The 20,065-nt window shown below is 40.2% G+C and overlaps 1 protein-coding gene across 15 annotated transcripts in view; it reads right to left on the reverse strand.

The window, feature by feature from the left end:
- The window catches only part of EYA1 (EYA transcriptional coactivator and phosphatase 1), a 367,945-nt gene that overhangs the window by 35,432 nt on the left and 312,448 nt on the right, over positions 1 to 20,065 (reverse strand). For all 15 annotated transcript variants that reach the window (XM_060393795.1, XM_060393796.1, XM_060393794.1 and 12 more), the window contains one exon: positions 11,236 to 11,325. In XM_060393795.1, coding sequence (XP_060249778.1) covers positions 11,236 to 11,325 — 90 coding nt within the window. The remainder of the gene's footprint in view (positions 1 to 11,235; positions 11,326 to 20,065) is intronic.

Genomic DNA, 20,065 nt, shown 5'->3' on the forward strand with positions numbered 1-20,065 from the left:
CATCCTGACTCCTGAGGGCAGTGACTATATTTCATCTCTTCTCCTCAATGCCTAGCACAGTGTCCAGGATGGAGTAAGCATGAGTAAATTTATAGCACTTTCTCTCTGTCACATGTGGTTGCGTGTTAGTTGCTCAGTTGTCTCCAATTCTTTGTGACCCCAAGGACTGTAGCCTGGCAGACTCCTCTGTCCACAGGATTCTCCAGGCAAGAATACTGGAATGGGTTGCCATTCCTTTCTCCAGGGGCTCTTCCCAACCCAGGGGTCAAACCTGGGTCTCCTGCATTGCAGGCAGATTCTTTACCATCTGAGTCACCAGGGAAGCTGCAATGTAGATAGACAGAGGCAGCTAAAATAATATTTTTGTCTACTCAACAATAGGAATTTACAAGTACATCCGTCTGTCCATCATCTAACAATCAAGCAATCTATTTACCCACCTACCTCCAAACCTTTTCAAAACAGATTTTAGGTTGCTTGAGCAACTACTAATAGTAGAGTACAACATATAAACAAAGCTAACAAATAACACATTGGAGACAATATGTTCTGTTAATGGGATCGGCTATATGACAATGGCGTGTGACAGCATCAACATGCCACTATTTCCTTTACGTTGCTGCAGAGAAATTGCCAGGTTATGGGACATGGCTAGAGAGGTTTGTGTAATGATACCAAGGTAGGAAATCTCTTTTCCCATCTTAGCTTTACTATTACCTAATCAAGATATGAAGAGCCAATTCATTGGAAAAGACTGATGCTGGGAAAGATTGAGGGCAGGAGGAGAAGGGGGCAACAGAGGATGAGATGGTTGGATGGCATTATCGACTCAATGGACATGAGTTTGAGCAAACGCTGGGAGATAGTGAAGGGCAGGGAAGGCTGGCGTGCTGCAGTGCATGGGGTCGCAGAGTCAGACACGACTGAGTGAACCACCACCACCACCACCACCACCGAGTGGCTTTGGGCAAAAATCACATCATTTCAATTGCCTACATGTGTACCCTGCAGATAAGAAGACTGAGTTTCCAGTGCTGACAGAGGTCAAGGTCAATGCTCTGTACTGATGTGAGAAGAGTTTCCCTTTAGCCAGCTTCTCCCTCTACGTCACTCTGCACACGGCAAGGCTCTGCTCTATGACACAGACACCACTAGCAAGGCCCACAAGTCAGCCTTCAAAACATGAGGCAAGAAGAGGACAAGAAAAGGCAATCAGCACAACCCAAGAAACACATTTCTTTTGGCCAAGAAGCCAGCATCCTTGTTTTCTATGAAGGGACAGCACAGGGTGAGGCGAGCCAGACACAAGAGCTATTTAACTGCCCCAAAGAAACCTTCTCTCTTGGAACTGGGGGTGGAGGAACAACGTAGAGGAGGAAAGAACAAAAGGAGTGCACTGGATCCATCTGCATTTGCAAACTGAACATCAGCAGAATTTCTGTTGTTTTCCAGTGTGATTTCTGTTGGAATTCTACATGGGAATTTTGGCAGCAAACCACTTATTATTTCAAAATTTTCATTCCCTATCTATTCCCTAAGCCACCCCCTCTTCTTTCTCCATGGCCCTACTCCAATTTTTGCATCAAAGATACTCACGAAAGAACAGCAGATTGGACTTCCTTAGTGCCTCCCGCGTGTCAGAGCTAGTTCTATCCACCTAACAGATGTTTGAGGGGGACTTTCCTAGCAGTCAGGTGGTTAAGACTCTGCACTTCCACTCCACTGCAGGGGGCATGTGTTCAATCGGTGGATGGGGAGCTGAGACACCACATGTTGCATGGTCCGGTCAAGGAAAAAAAAATTTAAATATGTATTTATGTACTGAATCGTCATACTGACCCTAGGATACTATCATTATCCAATTTTAAAGATAAGAAATTGAGGCACAAAAGGGCCCCTCCAAAATGAATGAATACTTAAGTTCAACCTCCAGTACCCTAGAATCGTAAGATGTGCTGTGCTATGCTTAGTCGCTCAGTCGTGTCCAACTCTTTATGACCCCACGGACTGCAACCTGCCAGGCTCCTCTGTCCATGGGATTCTCCAGGCAAGAATACCAGAGTGGGTTGCCATGCCCTTCTTCAGGGGATCTTCCTGACCCAAGGGTCGAACCCAGGTGTCCTGCATTGCAGGCGATGCTTTACCATCTGAGCCATCAGGGAAGCCCAGAGTTGTAAGATAACATGCTGCATAAATGCAGGGCTTGGAGTCAAGTTGGAATAGTTGATTATAATTATTCAACAATTTTCTAATTATAAGAAATAGTAACTACAGAAAAGAAAAATATAAAGAGAACTTATAGTTTAGTTTACGGTCGTGTTATGCCCACTGGTGGTAGCTTAGTTGCTAAGTTGTGCCTGACTCTTGTGAGCTCATGGACGGTAGCCTGTCAGGTTCCTCTTCACATGGAATTCTCCAGGTGAGAATACTGGAGTGGGTTACCATTTCCTTCTCCAGGCGATCTTCCTGATCCAGGGATCAAACCCAGGTCTTCTGCATTGGAGGCAGATGCTTTACGGACTGAGCCATCAGGGAAGCCCACTATCCAGAGATAAATCCTTTATTGTAGAATTTATTTATTTTTGGTAACATTTTTAATGTGAAAAATCTTTTATCTTCTTTTGGATGTATATACATTAAAAAAAAACTTAAACTGGAACTACACTGAATATCATTTTATATCATACCTCTTGCACCTCCACTGTGTTTTGCCACATTTTGAAAATATGACTTACAAAAAGAATAATATCAAAATTTCATCTCTTGGACAATTTCAATTATTTTTAGGACTTGTGATTAGACATTTACTTTTAAAAAGTTAATGTCTGCAAATTATTAAAAGTAGTGCTCACTGTAGACTATTACTTTCAAAATTTTGGAAAAAAAATTAAAAAGACATGGGAGAGCCTTCTACCTACCAAATCTGGTGCTTAAGCTTCCAGTGGACGAGTCAGGGTCCCTGCCATCAAGGGACTGATGGGGGAGGATAGAAAGGGACAGACAGAAAATCATGAGCTATGAGGGAGGTCTTTTCACAATGAGAACAGCCTCTTCTTCCAGCATCTGTACCTGGCGACACTTCCTTCCTTCTTACTGAAGTCCAGCTCTGTCACTGGTGTTCTGAACTATCCTCTTGCTACCCAAGGACTTGACTCTTTCCGCTGCTTCCTCTCCTTTCCACATAATTTATCATTTCTATTGGATCATTCCAACTGACACTCAAATATGTCTAAATTAGCTTCTGTTTTAAACCAACCTCCCCACACCATAATCCTATGATCCTCTCTACCTACAGCCCAACTCTTTGCATCTTGTCATTGTGGAAACGCCAATCAATCTTTCCTGTTTTCACTTCCTCAACTCTCCTTTTATCTTCAACCCACTTCCATTGGGCTTACATGTTCTGCTTAATGAAATGGTGCTTATCACAGTCATTACCAACCAATATCCTGGGCAGATCGAACAGTCACTCGACACAGTAGTGAACACCCCTCATTCTGGAAATACTATTCTCCAGGTCTTTGTGATGCCCCGTACTTTCCCACCTACCTCACTGTACACTCCTTACCACTTTCTCTTGCAAGTTCTTCTTTCTTGGTCCTATTTCTAATTGTCTGAGTGTCTAATGCCCAATCCTACACCCTCTTACCCTTTCCCCTTTGAGATGATATATCATCTTATGCCTTTATGACCCCCACTACACCTTCCCATTTGCTTCTCTCCTCTGAGACCCAAACCTAAATGTTCATAACCTCTTGATCTGGATGTTGAATAGGTATTTCAGACTTAATCTGCTCATTTCAGAAGAGTTGAGGACAGCTCTTTCCCCGGTCTTACTACTACAAACCCACCCTTCCTCATCTCAGGTACGATGACCATCCATCTAGATACTCAGGTCAACAGCTAGTGGCCATCCTTAACTCTACTTTCTCTCTCCTCCCACATCTTGTCTATTAGCAGATCCTGCCAGGGCTTTTGCCAAATTATATGTCAATCTTCCAACTTTTCATCATGTCTGGAACTGCTACAGTCTCAGCCAAAAGCAACTGTCTCTTAACTGGTCTCAATGATTCTAGTTCCTTATATAAGCAGACCAGTCATTTAAAAGTGTAAACACAAGTCTACCATATTCATGCTAAAAACTCTCTAATGGCTTCCCACTGCAATTAGAAATAAATCCAACTTTCTTTACTACAATCTACAAAGCCCTTTTTGATCCAGATCCTATAACTTTCCCCTACTCACTCTGCTCCAACTACATGGATGACCTTGTTTATTTCTTGAAGAAGCAAAATGTATTCCCACCTCAGGGCCTTTGCACAGGTCATTCCCTTTCCAGAATGTCTTCCTGCTGTTCCAGGTGCTTCTTCCCACCTTCCTGGTTTCTTTACAAATGTCCTCTCTTCAAAGACACCTCTTCCCAAACATCTCAGCTAAAGATATCCTAGTTTGCAACATCCCTTATCCAATACTCTTCTGATTTTCTTCCTACACATATCTCTACCTGAGTCTATTTACAATAAAAATGTTTATTTTCTACTTGCCCTCCAGAGTGCACGCTCCATGAGGGCAGTAACCTTGATTTAATCATTGCTGCATCCTTAGCACCTACAACTGTGCTTGACACCTAACAATTAATAAATATATATTGGCTAGTAAATGAAGTGTCTCAGTGTTAGAGCATCACAGAGAAACAGCATTTATAACTGCAAAAAAAAAAAAAATCCAAACTGGCAACATTTTAACGTATTTAACTCTGGTTATTGTATAATAAGTCATAAGTGCTAAAATCATAATCATACAGTATAGTATGATTTATTTTGCTGACTGTTCACTTTAAAACTTAAAGTTACATGCTGCTGCTCAGTCGCTCAGTTGTGTCCAACTCTTTGTGACCCCATGGACTACAGCTTACCAGGCTCCTCTGTCCACAGGATTTCCCAAGTAAGAATACTGGAGTGGCTTGCCACTCCCTTCTCCAGCAGATCTGCCCCACCCAGGGATTGAGCCTGTGTCTCCTATGTTTCCTAACAGCAGTTTTTAAAATTTCCCTCCAATTTCTTCAACATTCCATACTTTAAGAAAAATTCATAAATTAAACAAAAAATTAGGTTTACAGCAAAACTGACCAGAAAATGACAGTCTCCATACACTCCTTGCTCCCACACACGCATAAGGTCCCCTGCTGTTGACATCTCACAGAGTGGTACATTTGCTACAATCAATGAACCTATATTGACACATCTTCACCACCTGAAGCCCACAGTTTACATCAGTGTTCGCCTTTGGTGTAGGACATTCTACAGGTTTATACCCACCACTGCAGAATCATACTGAACAGTTTCACTGCCCTAAAAAGCTTCTGTGCTCCACCTAATTCATCTCTCTTTACTCCCACTCCCTGGCAACTAGCTGATCCACAGTTTTGCCTTTTCCAGAGTGTCAAATAGTTGGACTCATTCAGCATGTAGCCTTTCCAGATAATTTGCCATACATTTTAAAATCAAGGCTACACTGTACTGCACAGTCTATTTTTAAAACTTGGAGTTAACCATGAATATTTTCCCTATATTTAATAAGCAGTTTTAAAACAATTTTCAGTGAGGATGTATCATTAACCACTATTCATCTATTTTAGAATTTTTAAAATATATTTCTATATTTTATTGGTTAAAAAAAACTACCATGTGAGAGATACAGCGTGGAGTTGAATGGATTTCTAGAAAGCACTGAACCTGAGTTAGAATCTGCCACTCAGTAGCTGTGTGGCCTTACACAAGTTTTGTTTTAGCCACTCTAAGCTTCTCTTGGATATTCTATAAAAAGGAGATAATACCAGTGCTCCTATCCTAGAAATATAAGGGTATTAAGTGGAATAATGTATGTAAATCACATAGGACAAGTGTTCAGTAAATGTTTATTATTCTATCAATTCTCTGCCTATAACTGTTTTCTTAGAATAGAAGTTAAAAGTGAAACTACTGAGTAAAAGGATCAGTACATTAAGGTTCTGACGTATTATTATCAAGCCACCTTTCTGAAAACTGTACTAATTTATACCCTTATCAGTAACATAAGTGGTCATTTCACTGCACTCTAGAGACTATATTACTGATTTTAAATCTTTGCTAATTTGGTGGGCAAGAGGCTGAGGACTCACTCTGACATTTTTGATTACTAAAGGTGAAATCCAACATTCGTCTTTTCTTTATATATTGAAAATTCAAATGCTTTTCTCTTGTGAATTATCTGTTTACGTCCTTTGCTAATTTCTTTAGGCTTTCCTTAGTGCACTGCAACAATACTTTTTATTGGTTAAAAATAATTTTGTCTTTTAATATTATCTATAGTTTTCAAAAAATAGTGTTTGTTTTCTTCCCTGACTACAAAAGAAATAAGTATACGTTAGAGTTTGAAATATACATAAAAGTATAAGTAAGAAAACAATCAAACCTCTAACTGCAGATAAAAATACTGTTAAAATTCTACAGAACATCTTTCAATCTATTTTTGTTCCTCCATTAATTCTAGGTGAATTATACTTTTCTATTAAAAAAATCAACTTGCAAATTAGCTTACAGCTCTTCCACTTTTAGAAGCATAAACATTAGGACAGAACACTTCACTTCAGATCAAAAGTAATTAGCATTGGCATTCCTTCCTCTGAAAGAAGATTCTTTTCCTAGCTAAAAATCAATTTCTTAACAAGATATCAAAATAATTAACACACAATAACCTAAATTTTACAGTTACCCAAGTTTACTAGTTATTCTAATTTATCCTAAGGTTAAATTATAATGAAGCCAAGAGGTAAATTAATTTCTTTCCTTTATAAGAAAATTTACTGCAGCTTACTTCCTTTCAAGTGTGGCACTACTTAGAGGCTGTCCATGGTGCCCTTCCTTGGTCTTTGAGTTATCAAACCAGGTCTATTGAGATCAGAACCTTAGTTCCAGGCCTTTTCTTAATAAAAAATTATGAAAACGAGGAGCTATAAGAGTAAATGCTTTGAAAATCAGACCTGGGACAGGAGTCCACACGTTAAAGGCTCAAGAAAGGACTGTGGCATTCACATTGCAGAGCTCAACACCAAAGAGTCCTCTGGGCCATCTCAACGAACCAACATACTAGGAGTGCGAGGGAGAAAGCTACAACACAGCTCCACCCTTGACGAGGAGAACATGCTGCGCACAGCCCTGAAGACAAGAGGTGAGGTCCTTCTGAAATGGAGCAAGACCCTATGGTGCTCGCGCCCCCTGTCCCCTGCCTGCCGTTTCGCCTGGGGAAAAACTAGCTAAAGAATAAGTTTAATCAGAGAAGTGAGAAGGTGCAAAAAGGAAGGAAAATAGTCAAAGGAGACTAAATAATAATAATGTACTCATTAAGCATAGTCAAGGACCTTTGGTTCCTTCTCAAGGGCTAAGATATCCTGTGAGCTGTCTTAGAGATACTGAAACTCCCACCAGGTGGAAGAAGTTAACCACTTGTGACCAGACTGTAACCATGACATAAGCTGCCACAACTCTGAGAACCGGCCTCAAAGAAATGGGAACAAACGGACCCTGGAACTGAGGATTAACTGTATCTCAAACAATCAAGATGAAGCGGATCAGTCAACCGATGACCAGTTTCAAGAAGACTGTCAAAAGTGACTGTGCTGTTTCTACATGTAGCCCCCTCCCTCAGCCTATAAAAGTTCTTGCCCCCTGACTTGTCAGTGGAGAGAAGTCGGCCTATGGACACGCGCCCACCCTTCCCTCGGTTGTCAGCACTGAAATTAAAGCAAGCTTTCCTTTTGACCAACCTGGCCTCTTCACTGGCTTCTGAGCAGCGAGCAGCCAGACCCCACTTTCTGTTACACTTCTGCTTCCCCACCTCGACCCCTGTAGCCTGAGAAAGAATCTCAGAGGCTACCATGTTGATACAAAATCAGTTAGGATGGCAACCGTAATGTCAGCGAGATGATACTACTTAACACCAGACAGACAGAGAAAACTCAACATAAATTTGTGCCTTACTTTTCTTTAGACTTATATCCATCTTGATCAAATATCTTCCTGTAACTGTGGAGAAATCCAGTAGGAGAACCGATAAAAGGCAAGTTAAACTGAAATGTTATCATATTTGGAAGGCCCATCACCTTTCAATAAATAACCAACAGAAAGAGCTCTTTCTCCAATCAGTCAGAGAGAGACAGGCTCTACTCAAGAAGCTGGAAAAGAAATCCTCCAATTTCATACTGTCATTCATAAAAAATGACTTTCCATAATAAGCATCATAGGATTGCACTCGGAGACCTTTGGTAAAATGATACAGAGGGCATTAGACGTGGACATAGGAAAGCCAGGAGTGCATGGAACTCAAGTCTAAACCCTTCTCTGGCAGGGTGGGGGGCTGGAATAGTATTTTCTTTGATAATTGTGTCTCTCTGTCACTCATGTTCCTTCACATGTCAAGTACTTTTAATGGCTCAAAAAACCAAGATTTCTCTTTTCTATTTTTTTTCCTTAAGTGTCAACGGAATTAATTTAAATTGTGATTGCTTTTATTAAAAATTGTCAGTAAGCAAGATGACAAGATTTTTAAAACTAAAAATGGGTAACTTTTTAACACCTTAAAGTACAATGAAGATATTTGTAAATTACTTTAAAATCATATCTAAAATTTCCCAAGTAATATTCTAATAAACATTTTAAGCAACTATTTTTATAACATTAAGAATTGTCACTGGAAGCTCCTCACAGTGTTTCTTTATTCAGCATCTTTTATAAGTCACAGCTGCAAACTAACCAAATTATACAGACAGGCTGGCAAAAAGTTAAAATTTTAAAAGAAAGTGAGGCTACAGTCAACAATCAGAGTTCAGAAATCACACATCAAGCTAACCAACAGACTATTAATTTCCATAACATTACTTGTACTCTAGATCTTCAAAAGCTAAAAACATGTAATTAAAATATATTAAAATAGTAATGCCCCTTACCACAGTGCACTGCTAACTGGAGTGTGAAATCAGGCATTACCACATCATTTTTGCCTGATGAGATAATTTTGGTTTTCTAAAGAGTATTAAACTAACACATTTATTTTTGCCAGGAAATAATTTCACTCTTTAGTTTGAAAGAAACTATTACTTGTAGTAGCCATTCTCAGCTTTGTTGAATTACAAAAATATAAAATGAAAGATTGAAATAAGTTTAAGAACCAATTTATTTTTTAAACATTGTGCAAATCTAGAGCAATGGCTAAGTGAATCCTTCATTTAAACTTTTGCTGACACCTTTATATTACTCTCAGGTAAAATAATGTAAAGTCAACTGTGGTAAAGTTGACAAGCTTAAATAATTTTTCACTATTGATTTTTATATGTGGTTGAATTAGTCCTTTATCCTGTTTTCTACTTGACTTATAAGAAAGAGTCCTCAAGAATAAAATCTGGTATTTCAGTATCTTTATGGATCCTTAGTTCTTTTTTAAAATTTAGGCTTATGAAAAAACTACATCCATCACAAATCTAAACTAGGACTTTTAATATTTACTTTTATTTCAGACCTTCTCTGTATAGTTCAGCATGAATAATGTTAGTAAACAAATAAAAATCTGACTACTACATCCAAACTGAGTTTGGAAGCTTCTCTGTCTTATATTACACCAAGTTATTACTTTGTCTAACTTCTCACTTGTCTAACTTCTCACTTTTCACCACATAGTTCTGGCATCGCACAGACTAGCTTTGGCATTTTTAAGAAGGTAGAGTTTAAAAACAACAGAAAACTACTGCTAATTTCTTCTTGATGGACGCTATTAACACCTATTAATATCAGTAAGAGTAACAAGGCTGAATCCAAGACAAAATATCAATCTAGTCTGAATCATTGGAAACAAAAGGAAACTCAAGAAAGGAATTTTAATGTATTAGTAAAATATAGAATTTTTTGGTGCTGTTCTCTTATGAAGGGAATCACAGCCAAATATTAGAAACAGCTTTTGAAAATAAGTATGATTATTAAGCTTTTCTAAAGCAATTAGGAAATTGTCACTCCCCCTTGGAATATTTCTACCTTAAAAATAGTAAGGCCTTATATATAATTTCCTTAAGGAAAGCAAGCACATTAAATGCCAAAAAAAAAATCTGTATTTTACTCTATGTGTAAAAAGAAATATTTCACTAAAGGAATGGAGGAAAAATGAAGCACATTTAAATAATTTCATTGCACTGGAAGTTGCCAATTCGTCTGAGTAGTTTCATTGCAGATGAAAAGAAATCAAAATACAGGACAGATGTTGAACAAACCACATTTAAATTCTGTCACACACTAGCATTTTTAAAATGATTTTGGCTCATCTATGAAATAAGGTGCATTTTCCTTGATTTTGAAAAGGGGAAACATCAGGAAATATTTAAAGGCCAATTGCTGCCAATTAACTTTGATCAGTAAAAGTTCTATTTGAATCTTTCAGATTCTTCTGTCTGAAATAACATACATTTATAAAATCTAGCAAAACAACAACCTGATGATTAATGCCTCTTGGCAGCCCTACCACAAGCTTGCTTAATAGCAGGATTTAAATAAACAACTATCTCTATCAAGGAGAGAGTGAAAATAGGCATATTTTCTCATAGTGTAGACATGAAAACCAATATTCTTTATTCTGAAAAATGCTTCCAACCAAGATCAGCACGTTTGTCACTGCCCATAACACATTTTACTAGCCACTGTACAAAAATTTCCTCCTGAACTATAAAGGACAAATAAAACCATCAGCAGTTTGACATAAGGAATCCTGGCAATCCCAAGCATAGAGGCTTGACTAAACTGTTATACAACCAGCTGGACTAGCCTGACAGAAAAGCACCTGGCTCAATGTGACAGGAGTCTGACATGGATAACATATAACACATGCAAGGATCACTGAAGGTAACACATCTCAACAGTGATTATTAGCTGAGAAATCTGTACTCCTGATAATCAACACAGTTTCACATTAAAGATTCTTGCCATCAACTGTTAACCCATATCAATGGTTCCACAGAATCAAACTTTGAAACACAACAACCAACGTAAAGCAAAGCAAATTCCACGAAGGCAAAACACATCACCATATAATCAATAATTATGCTACCTCACCACTCCAATTATATGTTCAAAAATTAATATTCCACTGTTATTTCAGGACCAATCATGCATTTCCAAACACGCAACATGAGGAGTATATAAAAGAATCCTAACTTACTTCCAAATCATTAAAAAATAGATGAGTGTCGGCCAAGTTGAAAATCATTTCTTCCATTCGCAGTCCAAGGGAAACTGAAGTAGGTGGATCCTGAAAGAAGAATTTTACAGGTCAAGACCATATCTACATCAGGGTACAGGAAATAAAGTGTCTCATTGAGAGGGACTTTACATCAGGATAGGCCACAAGACCTGGGCTCCAGTCTTTGTCAGATTATGTGGCTTATTCTGTATTTGGACTTCAGTGACTTATTTCATTTGAAATGTGCCTCTAATGTTGTTGGTACTTTGCCTAACAAAGAAAATATAAACTCCAGGGTTACTCAGACATGTAGAGTGGAGGAAATTCACCTTCACACAACTGTTTCAGAAGCAAGGGAATCAGTGACCCAGGAAGACATGTTTTTTATGTTCTACTATAACTCATACTAACTACTATGGGCAAGAATCCCTTAGAAGAAATGGAGCAGCCCTCACAATCAACAGAAGAGTCTGAAATGCAGTTCTTGGGTGCAGTCTCAAAAAGGAACAAATGATCTCTGTTCGTTTCCAAGGCAAGCCATTCAATATCACAGTAATTCAAGTCTATGCCCCAACCAGTACTGCTTAAGGAGCTGAAGTTGAATGGTTCTGTGAAGACCTACAAGACCTTCTAGAACTAACGCTCAAAAAAGACGTCCTCTTCATTATAGGGCACTGGAATGCAAAAGTGGGATGTCAAGAGACACCTGGAGTAACAGGCAAATTTGGCCTTGGAGTACAAAAATAAAGCAGGGCAAAGACTAATAGAGTTTTGCCAAGAGAACACACTGGTCATAGCAAACAGCCTCTTCCAACAACACAAGAGAAGACTCTACACATGGACATCACCAGATGATCAATACCAAAATCAGATTGATTATATTCTTTGCAGCCAAAGATGGAGAGGCTCTATACAGTCAGCAAAAACACGACCAGGAGCTGATTGTGGCTCAGATCATGAACTCCTTATTGCCAAATTCAGACTTAAATTGAAGAATGTAGGGAAAACCACTAGACCATGTAGGTATGACCTAAATCAAATCCCTTACAATTATACAGTAGAAGTGACAAATAGACTCAAGGGATTAGATCGGAAGACAGAGTGCCTGGAGAACTATGGATGGAGGTTCATGACATTGTACAGGAGGCAGTGATCAAGACCATCCCCAAGAAAAAGAAATGTAAAAAGCCAAAATGGTTGTCTGTGGAGGCCTTACAAATAGCTGAGAAAAGAAGAGAAAGGAAAGGCAAAGGAGAAAGGGAAAGATACACCTATATGACTGTAGAGTTTCAAAGAATAGCAAGGAGAGATAAGAAAGCCTTCCTCAGCGATCAATGCAAAGAAATACAGGGAAAAAATAGAATAGTAAAAACTAGAGATCTCTTCAAGAAAATTAGAGATACCAAGGGAACATTTCATGCAAAGATGGACTCAATAAAGGACAGAAATGGTATGGACCTAACAGAAGCAGAAGATATTAAGAAGAGGTGGCAAGAATACACAAAAGAACTATACAAAAAAGATCTTCATGACCCAGATAACCATGATGGTGTGATCACTCACGTAGAGCCAGACATCCTGGAATGTGAAGTCAAGTGGGCCTTAGGAAGTATCACTACAAACACAGCTAGTGGAGGTGATGGAATTCCGGTTGAGTTATTTCAGATCCTAAAAGATGATGCTGTGAAAGTGCTGCATTCAATATGCCAGCAAATTTGGAAAACTCAGCAGTGGCCACAGGACTGGAAAAGGGCAGTGTTCATTCCAATTCCAAAGAAAGGCAGTGTCAAAGAATGTTCAAACTACCACACAATTGCACTCATCTCACACACAACCAAAGTAATGCTCAAAATTTTCCAAGCCAGGCTTCAACAGTATGTGAACCATGAACTTCTAGATGTACAAGCTAAATTTAGAAAAGGCAGAGGAACCAGAGATCAAATTGCTAACATCGGTTGGATCATCAAGAAAGCAAGAGTGTTCCAGGAAAACATCTACTTCTGCTTTATTGACTGTGCCTAAGCCTTTGACTGTGTGGATCATAATAAACTATGGGAAGTTCTTCAAGAGATGGGAATACCAGACCATCTGACCTGCCTCCTGAGAAATCTGTATGCAGGTCAGGAAGCAACAGTTAGAACTGGACATGGAACAACAGACTGGTTCCAAAAGGGGAAATGAGTACGTCAAGGCTATATATTGTGACCTTGCTTATTTAACTTATATGCAGAGTACATCATGAGAAATGGTAGGCTGGATGAAGCACAAGCTGGAATCAAGATTACTGGGAGAAGTATCAATAACCTCAGATACGCAGATGACACCTTATGACAGAAGGTGAAGAACTAAAGAGACTCTTGATGAAAGTGAAAGAGGAGAGTGAAAAAGTTGGCTTAAAGCTCAGCATTCAGAAAAGATCATGGCATCAGATTAAGATCATGGCATCTGGTCCCATCACTTCATGACAAATAGGTGGGGAACAGTGGAAACAGTGGCTGACTTTATTTTGGAGGGCTCCAAAATTACTGCAGATGGTGACTGAAATTAAAAGACGCTTGCTCCTTGGAAGAAAAGCTATGGCCAACCTAGATAGCATATTAAAAAGCAGACATTACTTTGCCAACAAAGGTCCATCTAGTCAAAGCTTTGGTTTTTCCAGTAGTCGTGTATGGATGTGAGAGTTGGACTATAAAGAAAGCTGAGTGCTTAAGAATTGATGCTTTTGAACTGTGGTGTTGGAGAAGATTCTTGAGAGTCCCTCAGACTACAAGGAGATCCAACCAGCCCATCCTAAAGGAAATCAGTCCTGAATATTCATTGGAAGGACCAATGCTGAAGCTGAAACTGCAATACTTTGGCCTCCTGATGAGAAGAAATGTCTCCCTGAGAAAAACCCAGATGCTGTGAAAGATTGAAGGCAGGAGGAGAAGGGGACGACAGAGGATAAGATGGTTGGATGGCATCACCAACTCAATGGACATGAGTTTGAGCAAGTTCTGGGAACTGGTGATGGAGGCATCACTGACTCAATGGACATGAGTTTGGGCAAGTTCCAGGAATTGGTGATGGACAGGGAAGCCTGCTGTGCTGCAGTCCATGAGGTCACAGAGTCAGACACAACTAAGGGACTGAACTGAACTGATAACCCATAATCCTGAGCTTCCCAGGTGGTGCAGTTGGTAAATAATCCACCTGCCAATGCAGGAGATGCAAGGGACACAGGTTTGATCCCCGAGTCAGGAAGATTCCCTGCAATAGGAAATGGCAACCCACTCCAGTATTCTTGCCTGGAGAATTCTATGGACAGAGGAAGCTGGTGGGCTATAGCCCAGTTCAGTTCAGTTGCTCAGTCATGTCTGACTCTTTGCAGTCTCATGAATTGCAGCATGCCAGGCCTCCCTGTCCATCATCAACTCCTGCAGTTCACTCAGACTCACGTCCATCGAGTCAGTGATGCCATCCAGCCATCTCATCCTCTGTCGTCCCCTTCTCCTCCTGCCCCCAGTCCCTCCCAGCATCAGAGTCTTTTCCAATGAGTCAACTCTTCGCATGAAGTGGCCAAAGTACTGGAGTTTCAGCTTGAGCATCATTCCTTCCAAAGAAATCCCAGGGCTGATCTCCTTCAGAATGGACTGGTTGGATCTAAGCCATGGGGGTACAGACAGTCTGACATGACTGAGCACCCATAATCAACATAATCCATAAAGTGTCTAAAACCACTGTCACAACTACCAGAAAACAGATACAATTTAGATAAATTTCAGAAGGACAGTAAATAGCAATTTTACTCCAGATGATAACTACCATTATTTTTTATTTATTCAGCCTGCCTCCCAATTTTGAGTGCACTCAAAATGGGAAGCGGTGGCCACTCTGACCAGCTGGCACCATGCCAACTCAGAAGGCTGATCTTGACATTCCTGTGACACTATTTAGTCATCAAACAGCCAGTACCACACACAGAGGGGAGCACCAGCATTCTCAACAGTGGCTTCTACCCAACACTTCAAGCCTTTGACACTAGTGATTGATGGTTTGTGCCACACAATCTATATCCTGATGACATCTGCCGGCATTGAGATGGGGAGTGTGGAGGTATTTAATGGTGTTACTATGTTCAAAATGCATCTCACCCACAAAGCAACAATGTTCACGGTGAACATCCTGACTGTGTGTGTGTAAGTCACTTAGTCATGTCCACTCTTTGCATCCCCATGGGGTACAGCCTGCCAGGCTCCTCTGTCCATGTGATTTTCTAGGCAAGAATACTAGAGTGGGTTACCACTTCCTTCTCCTGGGGATCTTCCTGACCCAGGGATCAAACATGGGTCTTCTGCACTACAGGTAGACTCTTTACCATTTGAGCTATCAGGAAAGCCTGCATAGTTAGTGAAAAGCAAACAAAAAATTCTGTCGAGAAAGTATTTAAGGATATAATAGTGAGTTTTTCAAGTTTTTATTGGCATTCTAACAGCAATACCAACTTTCACCTTTATGGCATTTAAAATTTTTCCAAAGAACAATAATTTCTGATCTACTACTTTATAATCACAGCAAACCTTTGGATGTACAGGTATCATTTAGTGAGAGAAACTATGACTAGAGAAATTACACCTTCATGTCACCCATCCATCTGGCTGGGGTGTAATATGTGTATCAACCAACTCTGAGTCTTGGAGGAAAGAACAAAAACCCCAGAGAAAGTAATAATCTTGCTTCCTAATACGGTCCAACATAAACCTTGCCCATTTTCTCTATTGTCTTCTAAACACATTGTCTTCATTTTAAAGCTCAAGACTTGCCCGTGTTTTACCCCCTACCCTGTAAGTATCTGAAGTGCATCAACAACCTAAAGCCCCATCTTCTCATGGGCTTTGATACATAGCAACAAGTGGTGGAAGAAGAACCTAGACCCAGGGGCCAAGCCCTACCCTTGTTCTTCTACTTTGGTGTCTTTAGCTCACTAAGCCTCAGTTTTTTCACCTAATAAATCAGATGGCTAGATAGCAAATACCAGATAGAATATTTTATCCCATAGAATTAAAAAAAAAAAACCCTCCATCTTTTAATTTGTCATAATCATAGGGGCTTCCCAAGCAGCTCAGAGGTAAAAGAATCCCCCTGCAATTCAGGAGCTACAGGAGATGCAGGTCGATCCCTGGGTTGGGAAGATCCGCTGCAGGAGGGCATAGCAACCCACTCCAGTATTCTTGCCTGGAGAATCCCATGGACAGAGCAGTCTGGAGGGTTACAGCCCATAGGGTCGTAAAAAGTTGGACACGACTGAAACAACTTAGGATGCATATGTGTTTATACACATGGGAGAAAGGAGGGGCCTGAGACGCACTGGGTACAGCCATGGGCCAATCAACTGTGGCCAGGAAGGCAGAGTTAACCCCATCCCTGCAGGACCCATCCCACTAGCTCCCGTCGACCCCACCTGCATGAGCACCTGGATGCTCTACCTTTGCAAGAGTCCCAGAGAAGGACAAGACGAGGTCTGAGGAAATACAGCAGGATGGTACTGCTAGCCTCAAATCCCCTCCCCCCAAGGCCTTCTCTGCCAGCTGACTGGCAGTGGAAAGGAGGCAGAAAACACATCATTGCCAAAAATCTGGGGTGAGATTGGCAAAAGGACTGAGCAAATACCCCACGGTTTTTGTAAGAAGGCATACAGAAAAGAAAAATACATAGGCCAGCAGAGTGTCCAAGAGCTGTGGGCGGAGAGACAAATAAAAACAATTCCTTCAAATTTCCTGTGCAATCAGATGAACCTATTTGTGAGGCAGGAATAGGGACACAGATATAGAGAATAGATATGTGTACACAGGGGAGGGGAGGGTGGGATGAACTAAGAGAGCAAGATTAACATATATATACCATCATGTGCAAAATAGCTAGCTAGTGGGAAGCTGCTATATGGCGCAGGGAGCTCAGCTCAGGGCTCTGTGATGATCTAGAGGGGTGGTATGGGGGTGGAAAGGAGGCTCAAGAGGGAGGGGATATATGGATACAGTTAGCTGATTCACTCTATTGCATAGTAGAATCTAACATAGCATTGTAAAGCAATTATTCTCCAGTTTAAAAAAAAAAAAAAGGAAACACATTTCCTATGCAATGATTTAGCCTTGATCAATCTTCCCCTTGAGCTACCACCTAAAATCAATGAAATTTCATAGGTTGTAGAAGAATTAAAAACAGTTTACAAGTGAGTAAAGAAAAACTCTTATCGAATCTTGGTTTTATAGGAAAATTGCTCACTCACAAGAATTCCAAGTAGCAATAAGCATGCTAGGAAAAACAAATGCTCAAATACAGCCCAGAGCAGAATGGATCAGCAGGGAAAGTTCAAATAGTTGTTTCTGAAACAAACACCTGACTCAGGTGTGTCCTCCTTCTCGTTGAGGCCAATATAAATACACTGACTTATCTCATAACCACGTCAATGAATCTTTTTATGTGGCCAGGTGGAAGAGACACATGGCAATTATTTAATTGGCAATTCTAGAATTTATGTGCCACGGTAGCATTACTTCTGAAAAACGATTATTTCTCCTTGATATGGTTGCTTATTTATACCACCATCAAAAGAATTACTCTATTGTTTGTGAATATACAGCATACTCTAACTTTTCTTCATAAATTACAGTAATGACCTGCGAGTCAGAATACTAATAAATTTTAAAGGCTCATTCAGTCTTGTGGTCAAATACAACACAGATGTTGGCCTTATTTACCTCTTAACGCTTTTCTCTTCTGTTATTAGCTGCCATTCCTTAACAGTTTTCCTACTGCCACTCCACCATACTATCAGGAAACATTACGACACCTAAAGAACAACCTGATGATGAACTGGAATGGAGGGATTTTAGAATAGGAAGGGGATCAAGTCAAAAGCAGTATTCCTCAAATATTTTAAAATAATCCACTGCAAAATCTAGTAACATCTCTCTCTGTCTCACACATACACACACACACAGCTGAAATGTGTGTTTGGCAAAATGAGACTTTCCATACTGTGTGGAGCCTGTTCTGCTATTTTCCATTTCATCGCCCATCAACGTGTCGAAGTCTATAGTTTGAAAAGCAGAATTCTAGAGAACATGTACTTTTGATTTCAGAGACAGGAAAACTAATTGGCAACTGTGTTATGACTTGCTTGTGATGCTGGGAAAGACTAAGGGCAGAAGGAGAAGAGGGTGACAGAGGATGAGATGGTTGGATGGCATCAGCGACTCCATGGACATGAGTTTGAGCAAACTCCACAAGACAGTGACGGACAGGGGAGCCTGGAGCACTGAAGTTCATGCGGTCACAGGGTTGAACATGACCGAATGACTGAATGACAACAACGGAGCTGTGAGGGTGCAAAGTTGCCTCACCCCAAGTGTTCTACCTGAAAGGAAAGGAGCTGGAAGAACAGACATATAACCATGGTCACAGATTTACTCCACATTCAAGCAACTGGAGTCCTCATATCAAGGTTAGATTCGATCTTCCTATTATAATAATCTTTTAATACTTTCACATTTTCCAAACATGCCTGATACAAGTCAAATGTCACAAAAGCTAACACTGAACAGTTAATAAATGAGTCGCAGCTTGATGGCTTATTTTGGCATATTTAGAGGAAGAAAGGAAAAAAAAAAAAAAACACGTTTTTTAAGACCCAAACTGAGACATTAAAATCACCATGTTTTTGGCTAAATCTTACTTTTCTTGTGCTTTGCAGTAACAAATTCCAGAGCTGCAGTTATGAAAGAGTGGTTTTTAAAACACCATTTTTTGCTCTATCACTTTTGAAAAATTATTTAGAACCTTGCTTCCACTTCAAAGAAATATTTCATTTTAAGTAAAACTTGTTGCCAAATGTTTCCATTCTTCTCTGAATTTGACTCCTCAGTGGTATTTGCCACTCCTGTCGAATTTCTCTTAACATTTCTCCTTCTCTGATGTTTGTAACATCATGAACTGTTTTTCTGAGCATCGTCCTACAATCAGATTATCCATTCCCTATCCCTTAAGTGATGTCAGTTCCTAGGACTGTTTTCATCTCTTCCTCACTCTATTTACACTGCCTACAGAACCCACACACTCACACCTTCACCCACCACCCCCATCCCCCTCTATTAAATCTTAGACCTCATTTGTAGGCCCATGTATCAAGCGCCTATTGGTCATTGATACTCGATGTACCATGCTGTTGTTGTTGTTCAATCGCTAAGTCATTTGCGACTCTTTGCGACCCCATGAACAGCAGCACGCCAGGCTTATCTGCCCATCACTGTCTCCCTGAGTTTGCTGCCCATTGAGTCAGTCATACCATCCAACCATCTAGTCCTCTGTTGCCCCTGTTGTTGTCTTCTCCTCTTCCACTCAATTTTTCCCAGCATTAGGGTCTTTTTCAATGAGTCAGCTCTTTGTATCAGGGGGCCGAAGTATTAGAGCTACAGCATCAGTCCTTCCAATGTACCATACAGTACTTGAAACTCAATGGGCTGCAATCTGGAGTCATCATATTCCCCACATTAAATGAATCACAACCTTCTGCTGCTTGGATCTAGAATTCATAACTTCCTTATATTCACCACCATTTTCTTTTTCCCCAGGCCCATATCTCTTTATCTGCAGTAGCCTCTCTCACTGGACTGGTCTTCTCAGGTTATCAGGATGAAGACATCAAGGTCTCTGTTCAACCCCCATGCCCACATCCTGCATCCTTGCACAGGGCTTCTCCCACTGACCCTTCATCAGTCCATGGTTTTCCTCCACGACTTCTCTCAGACAGGCTTGTCAGCTTCTGGGTACC

This window comes from Ovis aries, chromosome 9, assembly GCF_016772045.2.
Source record: "Ovis aries strain OAR_USU_Benz2616 breed Rambouillet chromosome 9, ARS-UI_Ramb_v3.0, whole genome shotgun sequence".
Classification (NCBI taxonomy): domain Eukaryota; kingdom Metazoa; phylum Chordata; class Mammalia; order Artiodactyla; family Bovidae; genus Ovis; species Ovis aries.